This window comes from Pseudorca crassidens, chromosome 8 (assembly GCF_039906515.1).
Source record: "Pseudorca crassidens isolate mPseCra1 chromosome 8, mPseCra1.hap1, whole genome shotgun sequence".
NCBI lineage: Eukaryota > Metazoa > Chordata > Mammalia > Artiodactyla > Delphinidae > Pseudorca > Pseudorca crassidens.
This window is the reverse complement of record NC_090303.1, coordinates 106,741,077-106,761,479: the sequence shown is the minus strand read 5'-3', so window position 1 is coordinate 106,761,479 and position 20,403 is coordinate 106,741,077. Positions and strand designations below refer to the sequence as shown.

Below are 20,403 nucleotides of genomic sequence, written 5' to 3'. Positions count from 1 at the left end.
TCTCAGTGTTCTTCCTTCCTTCTGTTTGGTGGAGACTGCTAGAATGTGGACTGGAACTTCAATGCCATCTGCTCAGTGGTGGAATGACGTGCATGCTTTTTCAGTTTCTTGCATGATTTCAGTTACTGGGCATGTTTCTTTCGTGCTTGTTTTGTGAAACGTAACACTGCTGTAACTAATGTTGGTGACTGCATCTGATACCGAGGTGGACAAACCCCATGAGCCATGGAGGAGCCTTGGGCTCTGACGCTGCTCCTGGCCCTTAAAAAATTAAAAAAAAAAAAAAATCATCTGAGGAAAAAGTAGTGAAGCCATAATGATTAAAATGGATTTTCTTATGGTTCATCTCAATGTGAGATGTAAATATTTCTTTGCAAGCTTTCAAAAAACTTCCTTAAATCTACTTTCTCCTCCTGACCAAACACAGAAGTGTCAGAGCTTGGCTTTCCATGAAGTCCCCCGTGGCCTTGGGGACAGTCAGTGAAGACAGAAACTCACTGCTGCTCTGAAAACATGCCTTCTCCCTCCGCATTTAACCAGAGCTCCTAGGGTGCAAAAACATGTTGAGTTTATGATTCACTTCTTTTAAGGAACTTAAAGAATTTCCTGGGGTGGGTAATTGAGCATTTCTACCTTTATCTGGGAAGCTGATTTTCATCTCATATGTTTCCCTGAGGCCTTGCTCTGGTGCCGTGATTCCTGGCACTCTTCTTGGTCCCTTTAGCAGTTATTTTCACTTGCTTTGGGGTCAGAGAAAGCCACCGATGGCTTAGTCATTAGTCTAGAAACTAATTATTGATTTAATTCAATAACTAGTGAGATTCTTAAAGTTCATTTGTTTCATTTTAATTTGTTATTTCTATTTCTGCATGCATTCTCAGTTTATTCTTATTTAAAAAATAAAAAAGAAGGGGGAGAGCAAAACTGAAAGTATAGGCATTTTTGACCCATTTTATAGGTGAGGACAGTCAAGCCCCTGAAGAGTGGGTGAGCTGCTGTTGCGTCTCCTCGCATCCCCTGCCCACCTTCTGGGAGGTCAGAATGAGGGCAGTCATGCATATCAGCAGCTGTTTTCTGTCACTTCCAGGTGTTTCCTAGTGGAAATCTGTGTTGTAAGCTGCTGTAAATGACAGTCTTGCGCAGCTGCATGAGTTACTGTTTTCTGTAACTGCTTCTTTTAAAGGAAATATTTCTGAACTTGTGTCAGGATTTTTTAAATTGCTTTGTAATATTTAGCTAAGATGTGGCTGGGTTATCCAAACTAACTTTCCTCCCACATTACCAAAACCACATGTTCTGCTTGATGATTCAGTTGTAGGAATCAACAAAATGTCCTACAAAATAAATTCGAATAGATTGATCACTTTTCTCCCCTTTGATTGTCAGTGTGAAGTGAGATCAGTTGTCAGTTGTCCCTAAAGGCTGAGCCTGTTGCTATTTCCAGTAGAGGTTTTGGGCTGCTGCCAGCCCGTCGCTCTCTTACCTTTTGCTGCTCAAAACTCTCTTCATGTTCAGCCTCACCAGTGCATTTCCACCCGTGGTCCTGTCTGGAAGCCTCAGCACAGCAGGACTTTCTCCCAAGCTGGGAACGGCCTCTTTATCCTGTGGCCTTAGCACTCGGGCCTCCTCCTTCTGGCCAGAGGAACGAGAGGGTGATTTCTGACCCCCGGAGGCCAGCTTCAGACCCTGAGGCCTCCATGACCACATGCATTTCCCAAGTGCTTTCCAAGGGCTCTGCGTGCACAACTCATTGAGTCTCAGGCTGGCAGGATCCTTTCTCAGATGAGGCACTGAGATTAGAAACCCAGGGTTGCCACTAGCAAGCCACAGAGCCAGGATCTGAGCACCGCTGTGTGACCCAGAGCCCACGTTTTCCACCCTCCTGTCTGGTCCATCCGTGTATAAAGTGAATTTGTTACCACTTCATTAAGTTTGTAAGTTCATAGTGCTGTATATGGAGTTTATCTGAGGGGAGTGGTGTTTGCACTAATGTCCACTTTATACATAAAAACGTTGGCTGTATAACATGGAGACCCTTGGGTGTGATGCTTCTAGGTGCTCTGTGAAAGTGATTTTAGCTCTCAGTTTAAAAAAGTGCAGGTTGCTGTTACTGCCCCTGCTTACGGTGAGCAGCCCCAGAGTGGACGGTGCAGTGATGTCTGGAGGCCCCACGCTGGGCCCTCACCGAGTGCACCTGAGCAGCCTGATCTGTCTCACCCCAGGCCGGTGCAGCTTCCCACGCCCACGCTCACAGGCTCCTCTTGCACCCCTGACACCCACCATGGCTTCTTTCTTTGTTTCACTTCACTTGATGCACTTGGAATAACATGTGCACAGTACAGGTCACATCTTTGCAAAGTTAGAGTTTCCTTGGTGCCCGCAGAAGGTCTGTCCTCACAGCTCAGGGCAGCAGTTCCCAGCCCGGCCCGGCCCCCCACTCTAGGGGCATCTGCTGGGGCTGGTGTTTCAGGCTGCTTCACAAAGAATAGAATTCAATTTGAAGTTAATTACAACTCAAGTGATCAAGTGATCACTTGATGAAGTGATCAAGTTTTTCATCTTAAATGTTAATCCTCAAAGGATCTTGCAAAACAACTCAGTCTTGCCCTTTTGAGGGCAAGAAAGTAATGAGTTTTTAAAAATCAATACACGTAGGACATAAAACCTGTAATAATAGAACTTTAAAGCGAGGAGGAACTTTTGAGGTGATCTAATAATCAGCCTCTGCATTTTGTGCTTGGAAAAGAATGGGGGACGAAATAGATCGGGTCCCATCTCTGCTGTGGTTTTCCACTAGAAGGTAAAGTTCAGAAGGAGGAAAAGTAGGGTTTGGTGTTATAGGATATGATTTGGTTTGAGAGCAGTTGGGGTGTCTGTGGCCCATTCATTTGTACTTTAGGTAAAACCTTTAGGTTAATAATGGTTGATATTTTAGGGGTTTGTTCAAGCAAAGGATAGTAAATAGAACCCTTTCCTCAAGTTTCACTCTTGGATTTTTCAAATCCCAAAGACAGGAGGGGTGGGGGAGTAAAAGAACAGTAATCATAGAAGGTAAGGAAATATGTTTTGATATTTATAAAGGTTTAGTCTAAGATAAAATCTTGGGCAATAAGAATACTTTTACAAATGGTTTATACTGTTTCTTTGTTTAATTCTTGGTGGTTTTTGTTTAAAGATTTTTTGTTGTTGTTTTCGTAAATTTTCATGTCATTAACCTTAACATAAACTCCTCATTGCATGTTTTATTAACCCTTGGTGTATTCATTTTCTTCTGACTTGAAAGAGTAACCCATTAGAATTTAACCCTGATGTCTTGAAGAAGGCTGCAATTCAGAAAGCTTTAAAGGTAAACTAATAGTTTTCCCTTCGAAAGTTAATTAAAACATATTGAAAGAGATGATGCTCTAACCTTTATCGGTTTATTGACAAATTCTTCCCAAAGTAATAGAGTAATTACTTGTTTAGTTGCGGAGAGCCTATTTTTGTTGTCAAAGAATTAGTAGTTAGAAGAATTTAAGTTGATTTTGACAATAAACTTTACAAAATACCAATATGGTAAATTAGACTTTTGTCCTGTTGGCCTTAGGCAGCAGTATCTAAGGTGGTTTTAAATCATCTGTACTTTAATTGGATTTGAATTTGTGAAAATGGTGAAGTAAAGTTCTGTTTAAAATCTTAACCAGTTTTTAGATTATGATTAAAACGTATGCCCGATGCACTGTGACTTTCCATTAAAAAATCACCTCTTCCAATATGCTGAGTCAGGGCTGTCTCTGAGTCAGTGACCTCATGGCTTTTGGTGCTGCTAGTTTGGGTGACAGATCTTTTAAGAAGCTTTAAATCTCATTAAATGAGGTATATTGAAAACTAAGCTCCACTCCTGAAAACGACATGAGCATGTATTTTCTGGCTAAATTGTTAAAGGTTTTCTGTGGCTTACAAATGTTTTATTATTTTTTTCTAATTTCTTTGAGCATTTTAGACTTAAATATTTTGGGGGGTGAGGGGTTAAATGTAGTTGCTTTAAGAAAATTCTATCCAAAGGAATCAGGAATGGTTTTTAATCAGTTTCATCCAGAAGAATAAGTTAAATTTCAAAAGTGAAGAAGACTAGCATTCTGCTTTGATGCAGCATTTAGTAAGCCCTTAACCCCACCCCACACTGAGGAGGTGAGGTGGCCTACTCCTTTGGAGTACTAGTTAGTTAGCAGAGTAGTCGAAATACCTGTTCAGATAGAAAGCCCAGAGATAAACCCGCGCATATATGGTCACCTTATTTTTGATAAAGGAGGGAAGAATATACAGTGGAGAAAAGAAAGACAGCTTCTTCAATAAGTGGTGCTGGGGAACCTGGACAGCTGCATGTAAAAGAATGAAATTAGAACACTCCCTAACACCATACACAAAAATAAACTCAGAATGGGTTAAAGACCTAAATGTAAGGCCAGACACTAAAAAACTCTTAGAGGAAAGCATAGGCAGAGCACTCTATGACATAAATCACAGCAAGATCCTTTTTGACCCACCTCCTAGAGAAATGGAAATAAAAACAAAAATAAACAAATGGGACCTAATGAAACTTCAAAGCTTTTGCACAGCAAAGGAAACCATAAACAAGATGAAAAGACAACCCTCAGAATGGGAGAAAATATTTGCAAATGAAGCAACTGACAAAAGATTAATCTCCAAAATTTACAAGCAGCTCAATATCAAAAAAACAAACAACTAAATCCAAAAATGGGCAAAAGACCTAAACAGACATTTCTCCAAAGAAGATATACAGATTGCCAACAAACACATGAAAGGATGCTCAACATCACTAATCATTAGAGAAATGCAAATCAAAACTACAATGAGATATCATCTCACACCAGTCAGAATGGCCATCATCAAAAAATCTACAAGCAATAAATGCTGGAGAGGGTGTGGAGAAAAGGGAACCCTCTTGCACTGTTGGTGGGAATGTAAATTGTTACAGCCACTATGGAGAACAGTATGGAGGTTCCTTAAAAAACTAAAAATAGAACTACCATAGGACCCAGCAATCCCACTACCGGGCATATATCCTGAGAAAACCATAATTCAAAAAGAGTCATGTACCAGAATGTTCATTGCAGCTCTATTTACAATAGGCAGGACATGGAAGCAACCCAAGTGTCCATTGACAGATGAATGGATAAAGAAGATGTGGCACATATATACAATGGAATATTACTCAGCCATAAAAAGAAACGTAATTGAGTTGTTTGTAGTGAGGTGGATGGACCTAGAGACTGTCATACAGAGTGAAGTAAGTCAGAAAGAGAAAAATAAATACCGTATGCTAACACATGTATGGAATCTAAAAAGCAAACAAACAAAAAGGTTCTGAAGAGCCTAGGGGCAGGACAGGAATAAAGACGCAGCCGTAGAGAATGGACCTGAGGACACGGGGAGGGGGAAGGGTAAGCTGGGACGAAGTGAGAGAGTGGCACGGACTTATATATACTACCAAATGTAAAATAGATAGCTAGTGGGAAGCAGCCGCATAGCACAGGGAGATCAGCTCGGTGCTTTGTGACCACCTAGATGGGTGGGAGGGAGACGCAAGAGGGAGGAGATATGGGGATATATGTATACATATAGCTGATTCATTTTGTTATAAAGCATAAACTAACACACCATTGTAAAACAATTATTCTCCAATAAAGATGTTCTTAAAAAAAAAGAAATACCTGATCGTCACCAAAACACTGGGAGGAATCATATCCATAGCCTTCGCTCACCATTTCTGTAATAACTGAAGATTATTGACCCACAGAGCGTGATGGTTAGAATGAAGTCTCTCCAGTTAGGCTAGACTGTCTGGGCTTGAATCCCAGCACAACTGCTCGTCAGTGGGACCTGCAGCAGGCTGCTGAGTCCTCCCTGGTTTGTTACTCAGAGTGGTAGTGATATTCTCTTCTGTATGGGAGTGTTGAGTACATTAACTAAATGTTGAGTACATGCATGTAAAAGTGCCCAGTGTAGCGAGCATAATATATATTTTTAATTGCTATTCTATTATTTAAGCCTAACAGCTGAGTTCTGGAAATGATATTATGCCCATTTTATAGATATGAAAACTGAGGTTCAAATAAATACGTAAATCTCAGTAATCAAGTGGTAAAAAGCTAAGATTTAAATTCAACACAGTCTGACTTAAACGCTTATATTTTCATTATACCTTGTGTGTCTTACTTGTGCTCATGCATTTTGAATATTGCGTCCTGATAGAAAACTTAGTCACTGATTTAACCTTATTTCATAGAATCCAAAACATCATCCATTTTAGGATGCAGGTTTCGCATCCACGGGTTCAGCCAACCGAGGATCGAAAATATCCTGAAAAATTCTACAGATAAAGTTCCAAACAGCAGCATTACATTGTGTTTGCAACTATTTACATAGCATTTTTACTTTATTAGGTATTATATGTAATCTGGAGATGACTTAAATTATATGGAGGATAACACCAGGTCATTTTTATAGATGGGATTTGAGCATCCTCGGATTTTGGTATCCTGGGGGGTCTTGGAACCAACCTCCCACAGATGCTGAGGGACGACTGTACACCATTATTTTATGTACTGCTAAGAAAGAAAGTAAGGTGATAGTGTTTATTTTATACTTACTGAAAGAATTTTTAGACTTAGGACAAACATAGATTTTTATCATGTCACATGCACACACAGAAGGAAAATATAAGCAAAATAAATTGATGAAGGCAGTGATAACTACCGCTCCACTGTAATCTGCCCAAAAACAGGCGCTTAAAGTCATCAATTGTAAGTTTCATTTTGTTTTCAGTGATGTTAGAAAGTTTAAAAGGCGGGGAGGAGGGTATATTGAAACTGATGAGCTACAGTAAACCTCTAGGAATGAATGGCTACTTTTTCAGAGATTAAGTAAGTGTATTAGTTAAACTCAGCTTCTGTATCAAAGACTCAAGAGTAGCAGTAGCTTAAGTAAAGACAGAAGTTTATTTCCCTTGAATGTCGCAGAATTCTGGCCTGTGGCTTCACAGTGCTCAATGCCTCCAGCCAGAAGGGGGGCACAGCAAAGGCCAGACCTCCCCAGACTGTTACAGGGCCACACCTGACTACAAGGGAGATTCGGAAATAGAATCTGTGTCACAGAGGATTTGTGTGCTCAGCTATGACGCTAGGACTCTCGTGTTAAGGGAAGAAGGAGAAATGGATTTAGGGGGGAAATTAGTATTCTCCCACCGTAGTCTGTAGCCTTGGATTTTTTTTAACAGTGTTTATTTCATTTTGCAGAATTCATTCACATCAAAAAGATGAACCAGAAACTAGATTATCGCAGTAGGTTTGGGCTAGTAATATTTTATTCCAATAGTCATGAATTTGACGCCTCTGTCATCGTTGCAGTGTTGAGGATTGACTCTAAAATTATTTAACTTAAAAACATTTTGTGACCTTCTAATTAATTTCCACTAACACAAATATTTAACAGCATCTTCTTGTGGGGCTAAGTTATAAATAAACCTCATGTCCCATATATGTTGCATTTTACTATGTATTCTTCTATCAGCTGTCTGTGCTAAAGTATGCTTCTTACCATTTTTTCTTATTCCTGAATTTTTCTCATTGCATTTGTATCTGCTTAAATGCAATTTAGATTGACGTTTATTCTTCCAGTCAAAATTACTTAGCAGCTGGTAAGCAAGGTTCGATAATCTGATAGGTACATGTTTGAACAGAAGATACTAAATTAAAAACGTGAAAATGTGCCTCTGACACTTTATTATTTTTATGATTCCAACCAGAAGACTGTTCTGAATCACACACTCTCACATTTGTCCTTCCTGTGCTTTTCTGTTTCCATTTGTTGTACTTTATTCATTTTGTTACCCTAGTAAAATAAGTTTTGAGAGCTGGAATTAACATTAAAGATTTTCGGAAGATTCCGTTTTTCCAAAGTTGCTTGCTTTAAAAAATAAAAGACCTTAACGTTTTAAAATTGTTTGCAAATACAAGTTTTCTTGATTTATTTTATGTAGATACAAGTATGGCTTTGGGGTGTGTTAGCAATTAATTGTTTTCCAGTTAAATTGTGCCTAGATACTCCCTGTAACTGAAGTATCAGAAGTAAATAGAAATGACTGTTAATATAAGCCAATAATCCCATTTTTAGTGATCCCCATTTCAAGATGTGTTTATTGATTTTTATCTGTTTTTTGTTTTTGGATAGTCAGGGAAGAAAATAAACAGCAACCCAAATCCTCTTGTCCAAATGTCAGTTGGTCACAAGGCCCAGGAGAGCAAGGTAAGGCACCAGCAGTCTGGGGCACTTCCGTGTGACCGTGCTGTCACTGTCACCAGTTGGGGGTGGCGTAGGCATCAAGACCATTGATTTATGAGTCTTTCTTTTGTTTTCTCAAATCAGTTGTTGGATAACCAGCTACTTAATTTGGTATCAAATATATTCATTTAAAAGTAACATTAAAAAGTGACACGAATATGTTAATTATGCTTTTGCTTGATTTCATGGGTAGATGACATGGGACAAATTCTAAGTTTCCTTTGAATGTCCTGTTAATATTTTGTTTAAAAGACAACCAGCAGTGCACAGGAAGTCCCCTACATACGAACGAGTTTCTTTCTGAGAGTGAGTTCGTAAGTCCAATTTGTTCGTTAAGTCCCACAGAGTTAGCCTAGGTACCCAACTAACACAATCGGCTATATAGTAGTGTACTCTAATAGGTTTATAATACTCTTCACACAAATAATACATGAAAAACAAACACACAAAATAAAGAAAACATTTTTAATCTTACAGTACAGTACCTTGAAAAGTACAGTAGTACAGTCCAACAGCTGGCATCCAGGGGCTGGCATCGAGGGAACAGGCGAGAAGAGTGACCGACTGGAGGAGGGAAAGGAGGGGTCGTCAGCAACAGGAGCCAGAGGGCAGGCTGCAGTTTCCCTCCGCCTGATGTGCACGACACAGGCTCTGGTTCCTCTCTGGAACCGGATACACATTCGCGTCTTTGAAAGTTCACAGCTTGAAGGTTCATATGTAGGGGACTTACTTGTTCAACAAATACGATTCTGTTCAAAAACTGAGAGAGGGCATTGCTGTTGCTATAATATGTGCTACTTTCAGGAAACATTTCAGGAATTCCTCCCTTTTATTAACTGCTAACCATTCATCTAAGAAACTTCCTGACGTGCAGTAGTCCGCTGGCCTGGGGAGGTCGTGGAGTGAGGACCACACATGCAGATGTCGCATTGTCATGGGGCCTGGGACCCAGGCTGGAAGCTGCTGGCAGCTCATCCGCTGACACGCTCCGGACCTTCCACAGTTAACTCTTGATAGGACAGCCCAGAGGATGGGTGTCATCCGTAGCTGCCAAGTGCGATACTCGATAAACACAGTGTGGTAGTGCTTTGCCACAGCAAATATCCCAGAGCTGATTTTGGATATTTCTTTCAGATTCGGTACAAAACCAATGAACCTGTGTGGGAGGAAAACTTCACTTTCTTCGTTCACAATCCCAAGCGCCAGGAGCTCGAGGTGGAGGTAAGTGATTTGCATATTTACGTGGTTGTGTTTGTATCTCTGCGTCACATAGTCAACACAGGGAGAACCGCCATTGTGGGCCCACCAGATGTGTTCATGCCCTAGGTGTCGGGCGGGGGGCTGTCAGTTTTTAATTTTCAACTTTTGACTGACTGTTACTGGAGTCCAGAGGTGCAGTGGGTGTTGGTGTTCACATGTTGGCACCACTGTCAGCCCTGCTGGACGTGTGGATACCTCAGGGTACTGCTCGTAATGACACTTCCCTTCCTGTTCCTTCCCCGCTGCCAGCCCGGCCTCGGCGTCAGTGGACACCTTTGCCTCCTTCCAGATCCTAAGGGCAAAGCCTTTGTGTTTCACTTCCTTCTACTCCTCCTGCCGGTTTGCTGAGTGTTTTTGTAATGAATGGGTGTTGAATATTGTCAGAGACTTTTCTACAAGTATTGAGATGATCACGTGATTTTCCTTTTTAAGTTTGTAAATATGGTGAAGTGCAGTGTTGACTTTTAAATCTGAAATCTTGCAAACATTTACTGGTTTGCAAGATTTAACATGAGAAAACCTTGCAGACAAACCTTTATTTGGACATAACCCCACTTGTGATGCAGTATCCTTTTTATGTGTTCAATTTAATTTGCTAAAATTTTAAGAATTTTTGCATCGTAAGTGAACAAACAATAAAGGTATATTGTGCAGCACAGAGAACTAGAGCCATTATTTTGTAATAACTTTAAATGGAGTACAGTCTATAAAGTTAATGAATCACTTTTATATACCTGAAACTAATATAATATTATAAACTGTACTTCAATTTAAAAAAATAAGATGGGATAACCTTTAAAATAAAGAATTTTTTGCACTCCTCTTAAAATAATCTATAGTAACTGGACCTTGGATTTAAAAAAATAATTTTTAACATTCTGTAAACTTAGTTATTTCATTAAAAAATGCTTTTGCGATTACAGTTTAAACAATAAGCAATCAGGCTGTTCGGTTTTTACGTGTAGTTAACTTACTTGATCATTGCTGTAGAGCCTATGAAACCACCAAAGTTCTTACCCCTTTTGGTTAAACTACCTGTATCGCAGCAACCTAACAGGAGTGGTTCCTGTTGCAGAGGCAAAGCTGAAGGTTATTATTCAGGAGCCAGAAATTGTCATGCAGTTAAAGCAGATATTGTACATTTTGAGTAGAAGTCTTAAAAGAAACTTAGAAATGGGTCTTCTCCATGAACAAGTGTCACCACTAGAACTTGGCACACCACTAGGCATGTGTTTTGTCACCGTTTTCACAGGACTGAAGACATTTCCTTCTCATCTTCAGATTTGTGTGGACTGCTGCCTCTCAGCTCAGGGTCCTTGTAATGGACTCCTCGAACGGGGTTTTCTCTTTTTCGTGCTCATTATGACTATGTGATTGGGAGATGACCGGCCCTGTGACATGGCTACACTGTAGCATCACTATTGGCAATGTTTTGAGTCTCCCTGACGGGGTTTCCTACTGCGTTGTGCATGGCGACAGGATGTAGAAGGAGGTGGCCGAAGATGGGGTTTGGGGCCTTCCTGCGTGTTCTGTCTCCATCCCCAGCGTTGAGCGCTCTGTCGTGTTTGGCAGGTGAAAGATGAGCAGCACCAGTGTTGCCTGGGGAACCTGAGGATCCCTCTCAGCCAGCTGCTCGCCTGCGAGGACATGACCCTGAACCAGCGGTTCCAGCTCAGTAACTCAGGCCCCAACAGCTCACTGAAGATGAAGCTCGCCCTCAGGGTACTGCCGTCTCCAGAGCGCAGCTGGGGGAAGGGTCCTGGGTGGGCAGTGCCCGTGGTGCTCACGGTGCTGGGCGCGGGGCAGGGATGACAGGGCCGTGCTTTACGGGGAGTGTGAGTTTTCACATTGCTGCTGGCTGTGTAGCTCAGGGGAGAGATGACCAGGGCTTGGACTCCGACACCAACAGCAGCAGAGTTTCCAGGTTGCTTGAGCAGGCCCGGAATTGTTCCTTGGGCTTTCACATGAATCCCACCAGCGTTTTTTTTTTTTTTTTTAATCCTTTTGTCCAGAAAGTATTGCTATCTGGATCAATAAAGTTTTCTGCTAATGTTAAATTTTCAAAGGTCATTCAGAAAAAAGAATTAAAAAAAACTCTGCAAGACGGTAGAGATTACAGGAAAAATATTGTCCAAAATAGACGATGATTCATTTGTAAGTACCTAAGGAAATGCTGAAAATAAAACTGGCAAACATACGGGAAAATGCTAAAACTCTCTAATTTTTAAAATGCAAATTAAAATGCAGAACCAACTTTTTTTTAAAGTAAAACAAACTTAGTCTGTGGAAGGTGTGATGGAAACGGCCTCCTTGTGCCTGGTCACAGCCTTTCCAGAAGGGACTTCAGTGTCTTCAGCTGTAAACCACAGAGCCCTTTCTCTGGAAATCTGACTCCTGGTAATAACACAGAACTGGGGGTGTTGGCTGCAGCTTTACTTGGTAAAAGCGGGAAGAAGCTTCAGGCCGTTGGGATGACCCCCAATGCAGGGTTTAGACTGCTCAGGTACATGTGCACGCTCAGAGCTAATGTGAAAGGAAGCAAAGCGGGGAGGTGTTGCTCCCATGTCAACCCTAGGGGTCTGGCAGCCTCGCCCTGCCCCGGTCGCTGGTGGAGACGGTAGGATAAGGGTCAGTGTAGGATGGGGTTTGTGGCTTGGGCTCTGCCACTGTCAAGCTGTCACCACTGTGCAGAAGAGTGGACAGGAGGAGGCCGGAGAGAGATGCACAGAAGTGTGGCTGGCACCACGCGGTGCTGTGATGCTTACCCGCATGTGCCTTTTTCTGCACTTTCTGTAATATGGTAGGATAGCTGAACAGAGAGGCTAGATTGTTTTTCATGTTTTGTGCCAAGCTTCAAAGAAACGTTTGCAAATGAGTATCTCTAAAGCTGTTCATGTATGAGGCTGTTACCAGTGTCACCCGTTTTAATTTTGTATCTATTTTCACCTCAAGGTACTCCACCTTGAAAAGCAAGAAAGGTCTCCAGACCACCAGCACTCAGCTCAAGTAAAGCGACCCTCTGTTTCCAAGGAAGGGAGAAAAATATCTGTCAGATCTCAGATGTCTGCATCGCCAGGCACTGCTGACAGCAGCACAGCCCCATCCACGCCGGTCATGGGGGGCTGCGATAATAAGCCAGGTGTGGAAGAGAGAGCCCAACCCGCAGAGGCCAGCCCGCAGGGTCCGCGGGACCTGGGCAGAAGCTCCTCCAGCCTCCAGGCCGGCAGCACCGGCTCCCCCAGCCACGTCTCCGTCAAGGAGCCCACCCCAAGCATCGCCTCAGACATCTCGCTGCCCGTCGCCACACAGGAGCTGCGACAGAGGCTGCGGCAGCTTGAGAAGTAACTAGACGCCCCTTGCTCTTGCTGAATTGGCTCTTGACCCGCGGGCTGCGGGGAGGGAACGCGGTCCTAAGCCAAACAGCTTTCAGGCAGTGTGGCCCTTTCGCTCACCGAGCCTTTGGCTTTCAAAGTAAACCTGCCATTTTCCAGGGCCTAGTATTTGGCTTATTTAAAGCTTAGGAACAGTGGGGGGATCCTCAGACCAGGAAGGCAGAGTCTAAAGCTGACCTGACGCGGAAAGGCTTGGCGGAAGCTGGACACGTTTGTCACATGAGAACAGGCCCTGCTCTTTCATGCTTGGCCCCCACCCATCTCACCGCCCAGCGGGTTTGTCTGTCTGTGGATGTTTGTGTGGATTTCTCACTTATGCCCCCTGAGTCATGGGCGTGTCCGTGGTTTCCTTAGATAAGGACAAAGTCTGCAGCTACCCTAACGTGAGCCTTTTCCTCTCAGCAGGGGGAGTGGGTTGCCCTTTGGGGCGGTCTCCTCTTTGCTGCCCTGCGGTGTGCTGAGCACGGAGCAGAGGCCGAGGTGTGGAGCCTGTGGCCCAGGGCTCAGCCGGGGCAGGCGGCCTTAACCCATGCGCAGAGCAGCTCTGCTCGTGGCTGCAATTTCAGGAGAAAGGAAGCAATCCCTGTCTCTCCCTTGCTCTAGAAAGAAATAGAATTTTAAATAAGAAACCAGTTTTTCCCAGGAGCTAAATTTGAGGAGAAACCGAGAAGATCTCAGAGCTGAGTCAGAGCCGTCATTGGTTGTCCTGGAGCTGGTGCCTCAGCCTGAGATGGGGATGGAGGGGAGGGGGTGTGACCTCATCAGACGACCCGTGAGGTGCACAGCAAGGGGCTCTGAGAAAGGAGTGCAGATTTGGGCAGTTCTAGGGTAGACATAGCTTCAGAAACTCTGAAGAGTGGATGCTTGTAAGGAGAAGCCTGTGTCTTGTTCTCACTTTGGGCTACATGGTTGTCAGCAATTGGGTTATATTGAACCCTCGGAGGAAGTATGAATCCAGCTGGTCCGTTCATACCCAGAAGTTCAGACTAGGTTCATGTTCGTGGGTGCTTTGCTTCCCGCTTGTCTGAGTGAATGAATGTGCTCACAGCCGCTGTGCTGTCTGAGGAGTGCTCTCACTCTCGGCTTTGTTTCCTCAGTGGGACGACCCTGGGACAGTCCCCGCTGGGGCAGATCCAGCTGACCGTCCGGCACAGCTCGCAGAGGAACAAGCTGGTGGTGGTCGTGCACTCCTGCAGGTGAGCCGGGCTCTCGGCTCTCGCGTCACGGACAGCAGTTTGTTTCATTTACAGACGAGAGCAAGTAGGCAATACTGCAGTTAGATACCGTAGTCCTGGTTTTCAGGTTCTTAACCTTGTTTCATAACATTTTCTGTTACTAACCGTTTTGGTTGCTTTGCAACACTCCCTTAAACTGCCATATTGCAGTTCATAAAACATTCCCTGTGGTTGAATGTTTACAACATGATAATAAGCATAGTTTTCTTTTAGTGAAGTGTCTTTTGGGGATTCAATTTCCAGGAGTGGATTTATAACAATTCAGAGAATTCAGGCAAGTCTGTGGGATAGTGACAGGAATAGCTGTAGTTGTTCGGGAAGAGCCCACGAGCTCTTTTCCCCACAAGCAGGGCGGTTTGTACTGGTTCAGTAAACATAACGTGATGTGACGGTGTTGCTTCAGTTTGTGTTTGATGACTGATGATGGTGTGGCGCTGATTATTTTCCTTTATGTGACTTGATTGTCTCACTAGTAGCTGTGATGGAGATATGTGGTAGAAATATTTGGACGTTATAAAAAGACGTGGAAACAGGAAAGTAAAATTAGTAACATTTAGAAACATGATTATATAAATGTCGAGTTCGCTTCACTACCTATTTATTGAGCACCTTCTATGTTCCTGCTGCCGAGATAATTACTATGTGAGATTCCGGAGCAGCAGTCTGATTCAGAGGACTCTCCCTCGTGGGCTTTCGGTCCATCAACAAGTGAACAATTGGAAGTGGTTGCAGGGACAGCTGACCCTTGAACAGCGTGGGTTTGAGCGGCATGGCTCCACCTACACGAGGAGCTTTTCAGTAGTAAATGCCACCACCCTACACGATTTGCAGTTGGTTGACTTCAAGGATGCGGAACCACATATGCGGAGGGTTGGAGCCCTTAACGTCCACGTGGTTCAAGGGTCGGCTGTAATTAAATACTAGCGTGTTTGGCCCAGTTGTCCGAGGACGAGAGCAGCATGAAGCTGCGTGAAGGAGGTGGGCCTGTGTCTGTGAAGCGTTCGGGTGGACGAAGGGCAGAGGGTGGGGTCCGTGGCCTGAGCAGGAGCCGGGGAGGGGTCTCCCGCGAGGCTGGCCGCGGGAGGGGACAGTGAAGCAGTGTGGAAAGGTGATTCTCTGCGGGTCAGAACATCCCCCAAACCCTGGGCGCAGGAAACGGGGCAGAGGCCACCTCTGCAGAGCCGCTGACTGAAGTGCGCGTGGGAAGGAGGCAGTCACGGGATGCAAGTAAAACCAGGTAGTAAGTTCCAGTGTGGTGCTCCTTAGATAGATTAGGTATCTAATTAGGTATCTAATCTTAGGTAGATTCTAATACCGAGCATTCTCTGGTTTGTGTTATAAGAAATCTCATTGCCTTCTCTGAAGACGGCTCTGATCCCTACGTCCGCCTGTATTTGTTACCAGACAAGAGGAGGTCAGGAAGGAGAAAAACACACGTGTCAAAGAAAACGCTGAACCCCGTGTTTGATCAGAGGTACGCGTCCACTCAGTGGGGTAGACAGTTGTGTTCACCACTCAAGGAAGGCCTGGTGGTGCCTTGGAATGATGGAGGCATTTACACCAGTGAGAGCATGAGTGAAAAACGCCTCCCGAAGAGCGGTCATAAACTTGTTAACATAAATAAATAAATAGGCATTTGAGCATCACATCGTGAATCCTCAGGCCACACTCCACCAGCCTTGGCCTGTGCACATGTGGAGAAATAGTAAGTTGAATGGTGTTGATATCCATTAACTCAGTTACTAGTCACTTAATCATGGCTTCTCACCAGTGACTTTATTTACGCGGAGATGAGAAACCGATGGGCAGGCACCCGGTCCTGGTGTGGGTGTCTGGCTCAGCCGCAGCCTCTAAGAGTTCCTGCAAACCTGGGGTTCAGGCTGCTCGCTCTTGGGAAGGCCGGCCATGTCCACATGTCCCCGTGTCCCCACAAGGCCTCCGACCTTGTCCTCTGCTTTGCCACCTTCGCTTCTGGAGGCTTTTGTTCTGCAGCATCCGGTTTCAGGCTCCAGAAGGTGCCTGCAGATCCCCTCCTCTGTAAGGCTGCTTCTCGGACACCCCACTTCTGTTCACTTGCAGGCTTGGAGCTCACCCTCTTTGGGGGAGCGGACTGCCCTGGGCCCCCCAGTGTGTCGCACACCATGGCCCACGTTTTACACCGGGAGTCAGGCATTGTGTCCACACGGGGGAGCCACAGGGTCAGCCTTTCGCATGTTTAGGATTCCAGTCTCCTCTTATGTTTAGAGAATAATGGAAAAAAAAAAACACTTTGAGTCTTCCTGAAGGGCCAGGTCCAAACATCTAGCAGGAGAGATCAGTTTTATAATAAAAAATGAACATCACATTTGGAATGGTCTCATAAGCAGCAATGTCATTTTTTAGTTACGGTAAAACAGAGCAAAATTATGGAGAAATTTAAGGATGATCCTCTGTTTTCCACTTCAGCTTTGATTTCAGTGTCTCGTTGCCGGACGTGCAGAGGAGAACCTTGGACGTGGCCGTGAAGAACAGCGGTGGCTTCCTGTCCAAAGACAAAGGGCTTCTCGGCAAAGTAAGTTCGAAAAAAAAAAACCCTACGCTTTGTAAAAATTAAACACTTAACCCAGAGTACTCTTTTTAGACTAGATTTATGTACATGGATAAACCACGTCAGCTAAGCTGCTGTGAGTGGTTTGTGAGCTGGTATCAATGTGAATTATCCCCCCCTGGTACTTTGTGATAACTTCCTGTCAGGACTGTTGGATACAGGAAGGGCCTCTTGGGTATAATTGACCGTATAGGTCATGGGTGGATCATAAGGGTAGAAAAGTTGAAAAGTGAGAGGCTGAAAATGAGGGAGAGTGTGTTGCCAGAGAAGATCGGAAGCGATGGTGAGAGGCCTGAAACCCACTGTTGCAGGCCTTTTCTCACCACAGGTCCTGGTCGGTCTGGCATCTGAAGAACTCGCCAAAGGCTGGACCCAGTGGTGAGTGCCCCCCAACAGACAGACGCAGAGCCCCGTGCGTCCATTCAGGAGCGCGTCCCCTGTGACCGTGTGTCTTCCTGTGTCTCAGGTACGACCTCACGGAGGATGGGACGAGGCCCCACGTGGTGACGTAGGCTGCGCTGGCCGAGGAGCCCCCGCTGTATCCGCCAGCCCCGTGCCGACACGCAGCCCACACAGACGCACCCATGCTCTTTTTATAATTTCATGTACTTGGTTACTTGTCCCTTAGTGGTTTTATAAAACATTGACGTTTTAGGCATATTTGGCCATTATTAGCATTAAGTTTTGTATGTTTAATTTCCTCTAGTATTTGACCAGTTTTTTCGGCGTGCATAGGATAGTGGTCAACCGTTGTGTGCATAAAGCTGTATGTCAGTTGTCTCTCCTAGGAAGCCGATATATGGTTGTGCTTTTTTATTGCTTTGTTTTGTATATCACTGAGGTGCACTATGCTGTGTAAATAGACTATTTTTTATAATCTCTACATGCTGGTTTGAATTCAGAAGAGAATGGATCAAGGAAATATATATTTTTTTTCTTCTAAAACTTATTAAATTCTTATGACAAATAACCGTTTTTGTCTCTGCAGGAAAAAGCTCTCAGTGACCTATTTTTTGGTGTTTCTTTTTAAAAAGAAAAGCTGAAAGATTAGTAAATATTAGTATATTTCTGCCCATTATGAATGATGAAAGAATGTATTCAAAGTATTTACACTTTCATAAATATAAAGATGTATTATTGAGAAGTCAGTTGAAGTGCTTATCAGGAAAAATGTCACATAACTGAGTTATATAAAATATTAAGAGAGTTGTCATGGTTCATAAATCATAGTGCACTAATCTGAAATTTCTTACATAAAATGGAATGTCTTAAGTTTATTTCTAGTTGCTTGTTGTAACTTATTCATGAAACAGTGCAGATACATAATCATACTTTTCCTGAAATGTAATACAGACGGATTTTAAATGTTAGCAGTTAGTCTGTTGTGAAATTTACAGTGTTTTTCAGCCCGAAAAGAAAGACAAACTCACGTTGTCCCCGTAGAGGCTGTGAGGTAGGTCGGGGTGAGTAGCTAGGAAGTCGCGGCGGGAGCCGACGCCGGCCCGTGATCGTCAGCGTGAGGCACACAGAGGACAGAGCCCCCGAGCCGGCGCCAGCCACCACCGCAGCCCCGGGGTTCCGGCACAGCGGCTGCTGGTTGTAAGGAACCCCTTACTGGGTTTCCTCACTTTATGCCATGACTGACCTCAGTATTGGAATATTGTTATACAACTTTTATTTGGGAATATTTTTCTTCTTAGATTATGAAAAGCATGTTTTAGATACTTAAAGGCCGCAAGCCTCTTACAAGGTGAGGCTCCATAGCCGTGCGGCAGCTGTGCATGCCCCGAGCACAGGGTGCACGTGTGCAGAAAGAGCTTTAAGGATTCTGAGACGTGTGGTGCAAATGACTTCCTTAGCCAGAGGGCACCCTACAGCTACGTAGTAATCCCGGGGAAAATAGAGCTGTGAGATTGAGTCAGAGACCTCACTAGGGCCCCCGCCATGGACTCCTGGGCGTGACCGGCCTGCCCAAGTGCCTGTGTGGACGCCACCGCTGCTCCTGCCCTCTGGCGGGTTTCAGTGGTGTCCACCGCACACCTTGAACCCTGGGTGTGCGTGTGATGGGGCCTGTAGCCTTGCGGTACGTCTCATGCAGTCGTGCAGACCCGGTGCTCTCGCAGCTTCCTGGGTCATGAAGCTTCTCCGAAGCCCCAGCAGAGACCATCTCCTCTGTCAGCGCGGGAGGGCCTTACGAACGTGGTGACACTCAGGGGTGTGTGCTCGGGAAACACCTAACTCTGGTACTGCAGCAGCGTGAGGAAGACAGGTAATTCCTAAATCTAATTGCCTGCCCGTGATACTAGATCTTTGGAGATTTTTTAAAAATTAGGTTTGTTGTGGGAATTCCCTGGTGGTCCAGTGGTTAGGACTCGACGCTCTCACTGCCAGGGGCCCGGGTTCGATCCCTGGCTGGGGAACTAAGATCCCACAAACCACGCGGTGCAGCCAAAAAAAAAAAAAAAAAGTTTGTTGCAGGGCTTCTGGCAGTGGTCCCCAGCCTTTTCGGCACCAGGGACCGGTTTCGTGGAAGACAGTTTTTCCATGGACTGGGGGTGGGGTGGGGGAAGATGGCTCGGGCGGTAACGCCAGCGATGGGGAGCGACGGGGAGCGGCAGGTGAAGCTTCGCTCGCTCGCCCGCCGCTCGCCTCCTGCTGTGAGACCAGGCTCCTAACCGGTCCTCCTCCCCGGGGTTGGGGACCCCTGGCTCCTGGCATATTTCTAAGACAGGAGAAACACTCACTGAAATGTAGCATACCAGTGATTTCTACCAACATCCCCAGCTTTTGGGTTTTGTAGCCACGTGGTTCACCTGTTCAATGTGTATTTTACATGGTGGAATACTTCAGTTAAGCAATTAGGCAAAATAAATGCCGTGAAAGGTACAAAACCCAAACAAAGCCAATTAGCAGCATGATGTCCACCCTCTGTGTGGATCGTGGGGCTGGACACAGACCCAGCAAACAGCTCCATTCTCTTTGAAAGGAAAGCGATGACTCTGAGGTCACTGAAACACCTCCCAGGTGGGATTCTGTCTTGATGGCCGATGGGTGTTTTGGGAACCTCTTGTGTCCAGTTGGGCAGCTGAGAATCAGTATCAGGCCAGACCTCCGCCGGGCTCCAGGATCCTGGCGATGGACACTCCGTTCTCAAAACCTTCATGGCCGGTGGTTCTGAATAATTGATTCATCTGGGAAAAGGGAACTTTAGCTTTTCTACCTGGAGCCAAACCAATGGAGGGGAAATTAGCGTTGGTTAATTTGAATTGTTACTTTGTTGCTTATCCTGTGCCTTAAAGTAGGAAGTGTGAGGCAGTTGCTTCAGGTTAAAACAGAAGGAGCCTTGCAGCTGAATTCACCACAGTTTCTTCCTTATCCAGAGGTCAGCCCTCCTTTGTCAAGCACTGAAGCCAGATGCAGTCAGCGTGTGTGTTTATATTGTGGTTGTTGCTTTAACTCCAGTCCAGCTGGATGGCCTGCTGTGGATGGAACACAGCAGAAGGTTTATTGCAGAATGCCCTTTCCACTCAGCTAGTTTTACACGACAGTGCACGTGTTTATTCAATAAAACGTTTCTGTTAGCTCA

General features: G+C 44.6%; 1 protein-coding gene across 8 annotated transcripts in view; it reads left to right on the top strand.

Annotated features, from left to right (window-relative positions):
- ESYT2 (extended synaptotagmin 2) overlaps window positions 1-20,403 on the top strand; it is a 77,031-nt gene extending 56,628 nt beyond the window's left edge. For 3 of the 8 annotated variants that reach the window (XM_067747601.1, XM_067747604.1, XM_067747609.1), the window contains 9 exons: window positions 3,284-3,346; window positions 8,233-8,307; window positions 9,478-9,564; window positions 11,176-11,325; window positions 12,556-12,944; window positions 14,093-14,191; window positions 15,573-15,704; window positions 16,676-16,781; window positions 17,284-20,403. In XM_067747601.1, the coding sequence (XP_067603702.1) occupies window positions 3,284-3,346; window positions 8,233-8,307; window positions 9,478-9,564; window positions 11,176-11,325; window positions 12,556-12,944; window positions 14,093-14,191; window positions 15,573-15,704; window positions 16,676-16,781; window positions 17,284-17,445 (1,263 nt within the window). In that variant the 3' untranslated portion in view covers window positions 17,446-20,403. Of the gene's footprint in view, window positions 1-3,283; window positions 3,347-8,232; window positions 8,308-9,477; window positions 9,565-11,175; window positions 11,326-12,555; window positions 12,945-14,092; window positions 14,192-15,572; window positions 15,705-16,675; window positions 16,782-17,128; window positions 17,196-17,283 lie in introns of all 8 variants that reach the window. The other 5 variants (XM_067747603.1, XM_067747606.1, XM_067747602.1 and 2 more) reach the window with 4 other exon arrangements.